The sequence below is a fragment of the Apaloderma vittatum genome, unplaced genomic scaffold (assembly GCF_000703405.1).
Source record: "Apaloderma vittatum isolate BGI_N311 unplaced genomic scaffold, ASM70340v1 scaffold7642, whole genome shotgun sequence".
Taxonomy (NCBI): Eukaryota; Metazoa; Chordata; class Aves; order Trogoniformes; family Trogonidae; genus Apaloderma; species Apaloderma vittatum.
This window is the reverse complement of record NW_009703005.1, coordinates 2,972-17,025: the sequence shown is the minus strand read 5'-3', so window position 1 is coordinate 17,025 and position 14,054 is coordinate 2,972. Positions and strand designations below refer to the sequence as shown.

General features: G+C 36.3%; 1 protein-coding gene across 1 annotated transcript; it reads right to left on the bottom strand.

Annotated features, from left to right (window-relative positions):
• Positions 1 to 13,331: 13,331 nt before the first annotated feature.
• Positions 13,332 to 13,481, bottom strand: LOC104270167 (protein FAM19A5; the record flags this gene model as incomplete). Its single annotated transcript, XM_009864439.1, has 1 exon — positions 13,332 to 13,481. A coding segment is annotated over one exon (150 nt), but the record flags the coding sequence as incomplete, so codon positions are not given.
• Between the last annotated feature and the right edge of the window lie 573 nt (positions 13,482 to 14,054).

Here is a 14,054-nt window from a genome sequence, read left to right as displayed (position 1 = left end):
TATGCCTTATTTTTCTCAAAACATCTACAACTGTTCTTAATAGAACTCTTAGAAACTACTGGTTATCTCTACTTACTCAGCCATTCTGCCTCTGCAGCATAATGAAATTCTGATATGAGGATAGTACATCCTATTAATGGAACTGTTATGGACACAGATGGTTATCAAGGCTACAGATTGCCAAACACCGGGGCCCATTTTCTAGCTGATATCATAGAGTATTTAGACTCAACAAATCTGGGACACAAATAGCTTTGTAGAAAACATACTCCAGTATTCTGCAGAAGCCTCTAACGTTCAGATTCAGCCAGACAAGAGAGAAGGAAAAGAGAGGAAAAGAAGCGTCTAACCTGTTCTCACGAATAATTGATTTTTTAGCTTTTATTTTTTTTAATTGGTAAATTCCTTTAAAGACCATTCAAGTGGTCTCAGCTTACATCATAACTGTGCAGTCTAGGAGGGGAAAAGAAAGAGTCTTAATTACAATTAAATTTTTTTTTCTATTTTATATATTTTTTTCTCTAAAGCATTGACCGAATCAGAAAAAATATTTCAAATTTTCCTTAGCATTACAACTGGAAGAGAATATTTTCATCTACAACTTCGTCTGAGACAAAATCAGCTGTTTTCTGGTTTGACATTCCATGCAAAATCAAGGATATAGCAGAAAATATATACCAAATCTTTCATCTGACCTACAGACATGTTCTAAGAAAACTGTGCATCCAGACTTGAACAGGTTGATTCAGAATTACAGTGTACATTAGACTATCAACATTTCTTCAAACCAGGAGTTCAAAGTGTAATTTTTTCAACTGAAAAGTGAAGTTGGAAAAGCAGCTTTTTAAGCTTGTAAACAGTCAGTTAAACTATCATTGTTGCTCCAATATTTACCTGTGTATACAGGTAAATCTTAAAAAATGTTATCTTATGTCTTTTTCTGTGCTTATTTTTATTTACTTGCTTATTTTATGCAACTTCTTTTTACATGAATCAATAGGTTACAATTTGCCATTTGCAACATCTCATTGTGCAGTCCAGTTCACCTGTATGCCAAAAGCTACTCCATGTGTCTTGTTCCATGGTATTACACAGTCTAAATTACCTCATGAAAGGTGTATGTATATGAAAAGCTTGAAGTGAGAATTTCATGAGTTAACTCTGGAGTTTTTCCAGAACAGGCCAAAACACACACAGGAGGGAGGAAGAAATAACCATCTGAATGACTTCAGAAACAGCTATTTTGAACTTGAAGAGTAAGAATTGTGGGTAGGATCTAGCATTACTGTGGCAGGCATACAGAAGTGAAGGACATATGCCTAGAGAAAAAAAAGTTTCATTAATTCCACATTTGAAAGAGCATTTTCTTCTGCATTTGGTTACTAGTTTTCATCCAAATTCCTCCAGAATACAAGATCTAGAAGTGATCCAAGGTTTCATAGGTGTGCAAACAGATTAATGTTTTTCATATTAAACTCCCTATTCCAAATAAAAACCTGTTGTAGGTTTTACAATGAAAAGCACAGTAAAGTACACTATTAAAGTAATTGTCACTATTTAAAGTAATTGTCACCAAAAGTTAATAAACATAAAACATTAATACAAGGAACTTCAGAATTCGAATTATTTTATACACGAATCTGAGCCAATTCTCCAATTCTCTTTCTTACGGGAAGTTTGTCACTACACTGACTCCATCTTTTTTTTTATTATATTTATCTATCCAAAAGAGTACTGATCCAGTAAATTCAAATTCAAGGAACCAGGTTCATTAGCTTCAATAGCATCCTTAATTTGACTAAGAGGTTAAAGTATGTGAACCTTAAATTTTAAGAATCTCAAGATAGGAATCATGACTCTGTCTGAGTAGGCTTTTTTATTAATTCTAGGATCTAGACTTATGTCATCAACATCTAAAAGAGAAGCAAAAACTACTTCAAGTACAGAAACTTTTCCATAATCTTTGTTCGCACACTGGGCACAATGTCATTTTAGAATTTCCTACACAAAGAACTGGCACCACTTAATTCATAACAAATTAGTTTAGCCATTGTAATAGATGGATGGCCTCTTACATTGGTTTCAACCTGACTTGAGTCCTCTATCTTGTCCCGGAAACTACACTCATGGGTATAATTAACAGCTTAGGCCAATTACAACTGACAGGTTACTTTGTTTCTCACTTGGAGACTTTTTACCTTGCAAAGTCATCCTCGACCAGACAAGTGATTTTGTAGCAAAAGCACTAATTGTTGAGGAAGAGTTTTGTCTTTTGGCCTTTCAGCTCCTAATTTATTCACTTAAATGACACACAACAGAAATAGAAATGGATTTTATATTTACCAAATATTTTTCATAAAACTATTTTCATATCTGTACAAAATTAATATAGAGGTAAACCTGAAAAATATCATAAAATTACTACAGAATAAAATCTCATGTTATGTAAAGTACCTACAGAACTGAAGGCAGCAGGATGCTCAGCACATACATTTTGTTTCTAAACACAAAAATCAAGAGATTCCGTATCATGTAAAGACATTCAAAACTATCTGGACTCTATGTTACTCATAAGGACACAAAAAAAAGTGCTAGGTCAGTACTCAATGCCGCCAATAAATGCAAATAATGCAGTTCGTATCACTAATAAAGACGGAACAGCACTTTTTAGTGCCTGATGGTGAAATCAAAAAATATAGTCTGATTTGAATAAAAATGAATAAAGCTCAGGTACTCAAAACACTTATATGGACTGAGACTTCCACTTCTGAGGTCTGACAAATGCAAAATCACAAATCCCATTTTTTTTGCAGAAAGAGTTCAAGAATTGCTCTTCAGGAAATCTGGTGCTAGAAGTATAACATTTCCCTACCAATGAAGACCTGCGTCACTATTCTAAACCTAGATCTCCTGCCCTAAAACTATGAGGCTAATGTGCTTTATTATTTTACCTACCTGCTGCCCACTACTTCCACAGAGAGTTGTCAACATTCAAATTGAAATAACCAACCAAGCTGACTGTCTTTGAAAATCTGAACTTCAGATAGAGACTGTACAAAAACACAGATTAAAAGAGAACTCAAACTCAAACCTGTAAGTAAGTTTTTGAGGTCCTCTGAGATGAAAGGCAGAGGGCAAACCTTGATATTATTAACTAAAACATGTACATCCCTCATCCAATATATGACAAAGTCATTTATTAAAATTGGGTTCCAGCTGCTTTGTGGGAAGTATTATTAGTCTTACCAAGGAAGCGTAAACTTCAGCGGGGTACAAATTGCTGATCCTCGTCAGGCAGGCAACAGGCTCTTCTAGAGGGACCCTGTCAGGCGTCACCCCGACATGACCACAGAGTAAAAGGGAGGCAGGACGTGTCACTGCATGGCAGCAGTTGACACTGAGTCTGGCTCATATACAATAAGGGCAGAGTTATACTGGGACCTACACTCAGTGCTTCCGCCTTCTTCTCAGCACATCAAAGTCTGTATTTCCCTTTGCTTTATTCTTGCATATAGTGATTAGATTTCTAAAATTTATGTCAAAATTGAAGTATTCTGACCTACAGCTGTTAAATCAAGAATGCAAACACTAAGTCTAAGGGAACTACTTCTTTTCAAAAGCTAGTCAGAATTGGTCAGTATTCTTAGCAAACACTCAATGTTTTATGCTTAGCAAAATTAAAAATTCAGTAATGCATGCAAACCTGAAGCCTGAAGTTTAATATATGCTTGCTGCACTATGTGAAGACATCTATGTTACCTAAGACAGCCTTTTCTTAAAACCTTTAAATTCATATTACTTATACCCCAGATAGCAAACATTAAATACATTTTTTAAAAAGTGATTATTATTCTCAAGGTGAGGAGGACTGAGTCTTCCAATTATGTAGGACTGTTAAAGGAGATATTTAAAATCTAAATAGCAAAACAGTAATAAAGGAAAAAATTAAAAATAACTGTATTGAAAACAGGTGATTGTGTTTTTCCATTGCCTACTGTTATTGTAATGCCAGTGCTAGTCTGCGCATCAAAGCGTTGTGTTACAACTAAAGATAAAAACAATTCACAGACCTTTCCTATTTTTCTAAGAACAAACCCCTCAAGCTCCATATGAGTTCTATTCTTTATCTGAAACACTTAAAAAGGAACTCTAGCCCAAATAAGGATTTGTTTCTCCAGTGTGATGCACAGTCTAGACTGTTACATCTTCTCTTTGCTGTGCTGAGGAACTTGTAGCCTTTGGACTAACTGTACTGCCCTGGCCCACTCTCTCCAACCTCTTTGTCTTTTGCTCTTCCCTCTTCTATTCTTTCCAATCAATGTATATCAAGTAGTTCTCTGATGCTGTGCCTCTTAATGCCTTTACTGTGTTCCATGCTAGCAATGTCTTCCCTGAAACCCCACCTTTTCATTTCTCAGCAGCACTGCCCCAGAACTCCTTGACTTCTGTTCTGTGGGTCCTGTGGTCCACACCTTCCCCTCCACAAGTCACTGAGCCAGGGAACATTATCAGGGGGCTGTGTGGGAACAGTGCTGGAGAGATTTACATTGTGCAGAGCAACAGAGAGAGTCTGGATGTGGGTCTGTGCTAAGTTCCTTGGTGATGTACTGCTTAGTGCAGTGCCAGAGGCAAAGGAACACAGCTGCTATAGCATAAAGGTACTGAACAAAGAGGACTGTGACATGCAGTAAAGGCACTGGGCATGAAGGTAGGAAAGTCAGAAAGTGTAGCACAGGATATAGGGAAATAGTGAATAATCGGGACTACAGGGGAGAAAACTTGATGCCTACTAGTTAACACATACTCCATCAAAGGTATTGTCCAATTCTGTTCAACCATCAGTGACAAAAAAGTCTTTATTGATTGCTGTAGGGTTCAGGAAAGGAAGAGGGAATTAATTGACTGGAAGGTAAGTCTGACTCAGGAAAGTGACTCAGCGTGTTTGGTAACTGCCAGCCTAATTTACTTCTTTATGTAAGATGAATTTACCATGGGAGCTTGCAGAATGAACAATAAACAGAAGGCACTTTTTTTTGTATGCTTTAGAAAATATGGAAAGAACAAGAAAATTCTTATCACCTTCAGGCCTTCCTGAGTTTTGTTCTCCATCTCTTTATTTCATGTGTTCTGCTCCCTTCTTGTATGTGACACACTCCCTTCAAATGAGAGTCTGTTTCACAGCAAATCACCATTTCGCACCATGTCAGTCATGTTTGCTTTCACAATACCAGCTTTTTTCTTCCTGACTGCTGGCCTAGCTCTGATATCCTCTCTCTCCTCTCCTCTGAGGAGAAGTAATTTTTTCCTTCATCCCTTTTTAATTCTATCCGACCTAATCCTTGGGGTCCCACCTTGACTAGTTGTGTATCCTCTTCTTTCACTTTCAATTGGGGCTTAACCTGGCCCTCTCAAAAGGGATAAGCAAGAGTAGAGGTCCTCTGTGTATGCTCTCCTAGGAAGGATGTTAGAGAAAAAAACTGAAACACTCAGTTAAATATTCTAAAACAAGTGAATGGAAATTTCTCTTTTCCACTTTCACCTCATCTGAGAGTACAAAGAAGTCTGGAAAGTTTTCCTTCTTAACCTACTCTCCACAATCTGGTTAATAAATAAAAGGAAGCATCTACATATCCTTACTTCCTGTATAGCTGTACAAACAAGGACTCAGTCTGTCGTTAGACTGCAAGTGGTTTCAGTCTAGGACTATATGAAACTTGCTTACGTATAGCCTTGCATGCTTATGATATTGTAGAAATAATTCAACAGTAAGACATAAGCAAAACACATTATGCAAATAAAAAATACATTCATATCTGAAGTTTACTTATGATATGAAAATGCTAGCTGTAACGGCACATTTTCTTTTAATCCTGCAGTATGACCTCAACCTTTAACAGCAGGGGAAACACATCTCCTTTGCTTCACCTTATGTAAGTAGCTTACTAAGGTTTTGTCTTCAAAGATGGCATTTTCTCTGAATCAGCCTCGCGCAGTGTATTCTGAAAGAGGCATATAAAAATGCCTAGCACTAATTACTCTGTTCCAGGTGCTGGATGTAGTAGTGCTATTAATGTTGTCAAGAATTTAGTAATCAATTTTAACATTTTTTAGGACTTCTGACACATCATCTATCATCACAGACATTAAACTGAAGGTAAGTTAAAAATAAAGTGGTATATAACTTTAAAATGCCACTTCTAACCATATTATAGTCTTTCTTGATTCAATTCCGTGAAGCATACTGCTTTCCTGTTTATAGTTCTCTGTATTTAATGAGCAGGGGGCATGGGGAAGTACTCTTTGACCATACTCTTTCCATATAGTTCCAGGACTGCCATTTAGCTATATTGTTCTCTCACTCATTGATGGCAGACGCATTTCCAAAGGCTCATCCCTCTATATCGTCTCATCCTCACTGGAGACAAACGTTGCGCTGACAGGACCCTATCTTCATACATGAATAGTTTTGAAAGTTTCTCTTTTCCCCCTTTTCTGGGGATAACTGGAACGTAGGATGACAATCACAGGGGGTAACATAAACATGTTACACTTTTCCCTTAAACTGCCTCTAATCAGTGAAGACAGTGGCTTTTCCAGAATGCAATCTGAGCAGCTGATGGCCTGAAGTGTTTACACACATTACGTTCAAGCATAAAACCTATTCTGCTAGTCATCCGATGTTCTCTTTAATCCCATAAAAGAGAAAAAGAGAGAAGCTTTCGGAAGGCCATTCAAATATTGACACTACGTGACCTCTGACATACCCATCTCCTATCAGTGTCCACAAAGGGAGCTTACAGTGACCAAACACCTGAATTTATGAAGGAACGTCGGAGTCTCAGGCCTCAGTCAGACTCTGTCAAAAAATATCAAGCACAGAAAACTATCCAGTGATGCAGTGCATACTTATACTAACGTATGTTTTCTAATATTTTGTTCGGTTCAACTTAAAATGTCTGTAGCAACTAGGCTTCTGGCCACTCCCTCAGAAAATTGTTCCACGATCTAATGTCATGTAACCTCCAATCCTTTTCCTACCATCAGAGCATGTAGATGAAGACTGCATGGGTGACTGCTTAGGAGCGTCACAGAACTAAAGAAAACGAAGCTGTTGACATTGATGAACCAGTGTACCCAACGAAACATCAAGAGGCTGAATGTGTTGTCTTTCAGATGAAATGTGAAAGCAAGGCATTAAGAATTAGAGGCACCCTAAGTTACCCTAGCACTCTTTGCAACAGCACCAGTGTTAACCCCTGGTTCTTGGCCACCTTGCAAATCACGAAATTAAATTCTGCTTTCATAAATATTTCGCTCTCCTATCATTTACAAAGACAGCCATCTCCTAACCTGAAATGGTATACATCAGGTTTAACCTCGAAGGAGGATGCTTATGAGCAAAAAGTAACTCCAGTTTAGTCACTTTTTTATAGGTACAAGACTTAGAAAAATATTTTATATTCGATTACATTTGATTCACACTTATCCCAGATCTACTTCCCTTATATATCCAAAGTGTTCTTTCTCAGCCTGTGATGTATAATCTTTCAGCATCTTACAGAAAACTGGCTGCCAACTTGTTATATAAGTATTTAAACCTAATTCCTAATTCCTCAAAAATGCAAGAAAGTTCTAATCTTTTCTGTGATTCCATGACTGAAATGTTAGTATTTACAATTTTTTTTGATACCATGGCTCTCTATTGGAATAGAGAAAGGAAAAACAGATAATGGATGATATTGTCTATCTGACTCCAGGGAAACGGCAGAATTTTATTAGGATTTCTTTTTTTTTTTCAAACTGCTCATTATAGGCAACCAATACAACAAGGCCACCTAGGTACATGCTCTACCCTTACAACTTCATAACTATCTATCAGAATATCTAATTGTTTTGCCACCACCATAATATAACTCATACCACTTCCTCAGGGTCAAACAGAACCATAAAATCACAGGATGGTTTGGATAAGAAGAGACCTTTAGAGATCATGTGGTCCAACCCCTCTGCCATGGGCAAGGACAATTTCTAGATCACGTGGCTCAAAGATTCATCCAATCTGACTTTGAACAGATCCAGAGATGGAGCACTGTTCTCCACAGTCTCTCCACTGTTTGTGGAACAATCTGTTGCACCACAAGTGTCTCCCTACCTTCATCATAAAAAAAATTCTTCCTTATGTCCAATCTAAATCCACCCTCCTTCAGTTTTAAAGCATTGCCCTTTGTCATGTCACTACAGGCCGTGGTAAAAAGTTTTTCTCTGTCTCTTTTACAAGTTCCCTTTATATACTGAAAGGTCACAATAAGGTCTCACTGGACCGTTCTCCAGGACAAACAACCTCAGCTCTCTCAGCCTTTCTTCACAGAAGAGGTGTTCCAGCCCTCTGATCATCTGCATGGCCAAACAGTCCCACTCTCCTCCTAGACTTATATCTTCCACACTGCACAGTACACCACTGCTGGTCCAGCAGAATGTCTATATAGTATTATTCAGTCTCCTTTTAATTTCATATCCATCCTGCTTTACATTTTGGTTTAAGTTGCTGACATACCTTAAATGCAACAAAATTAAATTCACAATATTTACAATGAGGAGACATTTGCAAAGATCTGCAATAAAATCAGGACAAAATAATATAAATAGTACCTTTTTTTTTCCTTTCTTCCTCCACCCAGTATGGATAAGATACTTCAGAATGATGAAGCTCTCCAGGTATTATGCAGTTTTGTTTCAAGTGCATGACCTAGGATTCTGTTAATAATTAGTTCTGACCCCTACATCTCCCCATAGACTCCTTGAGATAATGAGAAGAGCAGGGAATTATTGATTGAAACTAATGTGGTTTCCTTGTGGATCCAGAGTTTCTGTGTTAAAAATCAATCAATGTCAACTGAAAAGCATGTTAATCATAGTGTATGAACAAATTATACTCACTAAGACTCCATAGAAAATAATATTGTTAAAATGCTTGCCAAAGAATTAAAACTTCATTAAAACTTTAAAAAAACCCAAACCAAACAAACCCAAAACTCCACCCTGACTTGAATGTATAACAAAAATTTGAATTCAGTTTCCTGAGCTCCAGTTATTCCAAATTTAGGATTTTTTTTTATATCAGGATCAATGTCCTGGGATTTCTCATAGCACGTTGTGGCCATAAAAGTAACTAGAACTCAAATCTAGAGCACAAGAATCTTCTAATCACAGAATCCAGGTAAGTAAATTAAAGACTGCCATCCTCATTTTCTCAAGCAATTAAATCACTTCTCTCATACCACTTTTCCTCTCATCAACTGTTTCTATTTTCTGGAGAAAATTGCTGTTTATTTTTGAGCTATAAATATATCTTGGACAGAATCACTGGAATCTATTGAACATTCAAAAGTTCATCCCACTCTTCTCAGGTTAATATACCTGTATTCTATGAAATGCTTTGGAATAACAAATTCTATTTTGAGATAGATACAATTCTTGTGAAAGAATGCAAACCATGGGTGCATGTGTACACACACTGTTATCAAAGAATTTCTATCACTTGCTTTATAACAAGTTTAAATTAGTGAAGGTACTGGACAAAAATAAAGAATAAGTGCTGTTTTCCAATCTCTCATAGGCACCAGCTTAAAAAACTGATGAAGCTTGACTGACATACAGGGAAATTACTCTGGTGATAAACCAGATGCTATGTTGAAATATACTATCTTATCAAAGTAATGCAGCTGAGGTCATTGCTATGGAATTTGATCTCAAAAAAGGGACTAGGGAATGCTAGTTGTAAATAATAATAATATAACTAAAAGTGCAGGCAAACTACCGTCATAATATCACAAAACCTACATTCATGAATAAAAAATACATCAACCAAACATACCAAATATCATTATGACTCTGTGGGTCTAGGAATGAAGCAATCAACACTAAATCAAGCTTGAAATCAGAGGGAATACTGACAGCATTTTTTCAGATTACTTTACCAATCTGCCATACTTAAAGACTGCTAGAAAAAAAATAAAGAGCAAATCAGCACTCCCCATCATGGAGAAGCACTGCAAGAAAATCTCTATTCTTCATGCTGTGTTCAGACCAAACTCTAAACACCGTATTTTCATTTTTAAGATTTCCCTTTTTATCTATCTGACATATACTGTCTTTCATTTCTTAGGAAAAGACCTTGGCTGATGTAGCAGTGGAAAGCAGAGCAGGTTTTGGTAATTCATTCAGGCCTTATTCTAAGAGCTGTGTTGACAAGTGCAATCTCAGACAATGCTTGTAAGTTTTAAGAGCCCTTAAATTACTCTTTTTGCTGCAATAATTGACAATTGCATTTCAGAGCTCCAGGAAATACACTGCATGAACAAATATATTCTAAGACACTTCTCTCCATTAAACAATGAGTAAATTGTAGCCAGGTACAAGGTGATCCATTTTATGGTTATAAACATCACCAGCGTTGGTACAGAATCTTCAAAACACTCTCTTGCCAGAAGCTGTAACACAATTGTTAGGTGATGTTTTCTTGCTAGTAGGTTAGCAGGTCACTCTTATTATGCCTGCTTCCTTCACAAATGGCTTTGCATTAATTATTAAAGATCTAAGGCCTAATACTGCTACCTTTCCTTCAAAAATAATCTCATTAAAATCAAAATTATATATTAAACCAAAAAAAACTAGAAGAACCAAATCACTGGAAAGCAAACAGGCACGAAAGATACACTGCCAAATTATATGGGTTTTTTTTTTCATTTTGGTAGCAGAAAAAAAATCTTAAATAGCAATTCTTAACATCAACTCTAATGTAAATAAAGAAAATTTGCAAAAGCATACTTTGTCCTATTTAAGAAAGTTCAATGAAAGATCTGTTTGTTTCAAAAATTGGATTTTTTATTGTAAAATAAGGGGGAAAACAGTTATTTGGCTGTTGCATTCCTAACCAGCAGTATTTGTCTTAATATCAGAGACAAAACTGACTTTTCTCATATGTAATGTATATTTCATGCTCTGTTCAGGAGGAAGCATTTAGTAGCTGTGTTTGAAACACTTTATTCTAGAAATGGATATAAATGGTACAGAAAAATTCAGCGTGTATTCTTTAAACTAAGAAGCCGGTAAATTCACCCGTGTATACTTGCTGATCAGTTTTATTTGCAAGCAGGAGATTATAGACAAGATAAAGTGCTTGTTTATGTCCCATATTATGGTCTTTATGGTATTTTTAAATTTCATTCACAAATAAAACCTACAGGTCAAAGATTTGGCTTGTATCTTCACTTTGATTTAGGGAACTTGATATAAAGTTCTAGGTGTCATCAACTTTTTTGAGCTTTGATTACAAAACATCCCTAGCAGTGTCCAGGAAATCATGTCTTCTAGTTACCAGTCTTGGCAAAGGGATCAACATCTTACCTACAAACATTTCACAGAACAATAAACAGTAGTGCTATTAGATCTTACTAGAACTATGTAGAAAAGCTTTAAAAAAGGAATTATAATACATGGACACATAAGTGAAAGAAAGCTCTATTTTTCAGCTGATTTTTCAGATGCATAGTACATAAAGAACTGTCTCTCATTACACGATAGCTAACCATAGATCCTGTCATCCAGTTCTCAATTTTCAAAAAAATACCATCAAGCACATTGAAAGCAAAAGCAGAATTTGAAATGGACCTTCTTTGTGAGTTCCTAATAAAATAAAAAAAGAATTAAAAATATTTTCAAATATTAAATTACTTCAGATCTTCCATAATTGGAAACTAAGCTAATATACCAATTGGAGGATAAGGGGTAGTCATGTCTTCTTACTGATATGTACATTCTAGCTATCTACAGTCTCATCACTGCAGGTTTCTTAAGTCAAGGCAGCGAAACAGTGAGTACCAAAGCATTATGTCTGATTTATCTTAGGCACCTAGGATGAGATAAAATACTCGAAAAAGGTGCCTTTTGCTCTTCATTGGGTATAAAGGAAAAGTGGAATTATTAGGTTAGACAACTAACTCTGGCTACCCAAGTTACAGCAAATGAATCTTACCACAGGCCATAACTGACTGAGGAAAAATTGTATTTAGTTCCCATCATATGACACGAATCTCATATTCTCCCTTAGAACTTCACTGCATTAAAATGTGAAGCATATGTTGAATTTTTTAATTGCTAAGAAGTATTTTTGCTAAAGTTGCAACTATAAATGACAATAAAATCATTCCTGTCTTAAGCAATTTAGTCCTATGATCTTACAATAAAGGAAGAAAGGGAAATGAGAATTACTGGATACAGCATAACATTAAAATGAGACAGCTAAGAAACTGTCTTACAGAGTACCAAAAACAGTGAAAGGAAAAGGCAAAAATAGAATGTGCATGATGTTCTATATTTAGCTTTGTGGGTAGGCTCTGAAATCTCCTTTGAGCTGTCTTCTTTGATAATCACTGGTAAGACCAAATTCTGAGGCAACAACAGGAGGGTGTTCTCAGCAATATTTTTATCTGAGGACTCAAACCAGTCAGTAGTCAAAGATAATCTATGAATTCATTATAGTGCTATACATAAGATTCTTATTTTTACTTTTGTTAACTGAGCCTAGATAAAAACATACAATTTTGCATCAGCTACTTTCAAAATGTCTCTAATTTTATTTTTAATATGAATTCTCGCCAATAGCCTTGTCCTGGTACAACTGTCTTGAAGATAGCCTCAGTGTTAACATCTTACTTAGCTGTAACACAGAAATGCATTTGTCTCAAAAAATTATTTCAAAGTGAAGTATTTTCATACCTCCCTGTATGTCAGCAGTTTTCCAGCTGCACGCTATCACTGCATCTGCAGTGAATCATACAGTATCATCATTTTAAGAAAAGAAGGAACGCTGGACATGTGAAGCATATTCAGATACTATATTCCTATTATAGTATCAGTGTTTTTCTTCCACATTAGCTATCACACAGGGCAGTCACATTAGTTTCTCAGTGGCATAAAATCTTTGAGGTTCTTTTGCAGTGTTTTTTCAAATGTTATAAGGAATTAAAAGCAGGGGGAAAAAGAATGTCATTTCACTACTGATCCTATCATCACACGCAAAATATAACAGCACCATGCCCCTAACATTCAGCTGCATATCAGGCTAAAACAAAAGTGAACATTCCAATTAGAAAACTGACATATCTGTACTATTAGAATATTCTCCTGGGGAATGTCAATGGTATTGCCATCGCTAGTTGGGGCACATGAAATTTGTTTTCTACGGATCTTCTTTTTTTTTTTTTTAAGAGACACTACCAATTTACACCACTTTTGTATTGGCAGAAACTGAATAGATCTTTGCTTCTTACCATCAACACAGGCTGGCCTTGCTCTTGTTGTACCGGCAATCTGTCCTTTTTTACATGCACAGCGAGCTGTTTGTCGGGCTATAGTCCTTCGGGGCTGACTGCTATCTCTGTCCAAAGTAACAATCTCACATGTACCTGCAGCCAGTTGACCTGGAAAAAGAACCAGCAACAGGTACCAGAGTCACTGAATGCACTACAGGCAATCTATTACAGCCGAATAGAGTCATGGCCCTATGTCACAGCAGACACTCCACAACAAATGGGCAGCCAGCTGATGGATATAATAAAACCGAGATGACATACAATTTTTCTTTGTGGTGGACATGTGAAAATCCTGCAAACTAGTTCTGTCAGAAAATGATTATTATTCTATAAAAGCCAGAGAGCTGAGGTCACACAGGTTACTTTTACTTATGTTGACTAAGGAAAAATCTGCTTTTACAGCAATGAGATTTAAATAGTGTGCTCTTTACATACTTGCAGAAAAGAAATTATATGTAAAACAAAAAAACTTCCCCACATGTCCATGAATATAACAAAGTCTTAACTGCTCTGTTGTTTCTGAATGAAAAGGTCATGCCTGTGTTTGACCAGATTGTCAGTGTGCTTTGGCTCTTGCTTCACCTAAACTGTTTCATTCTCTACCTGAATCATATTTGAAGTAGCTGGTCTTTTCTCTTTTACTAAATTTACTATGTAACCATCCTGCAAAAGACAGAAAAA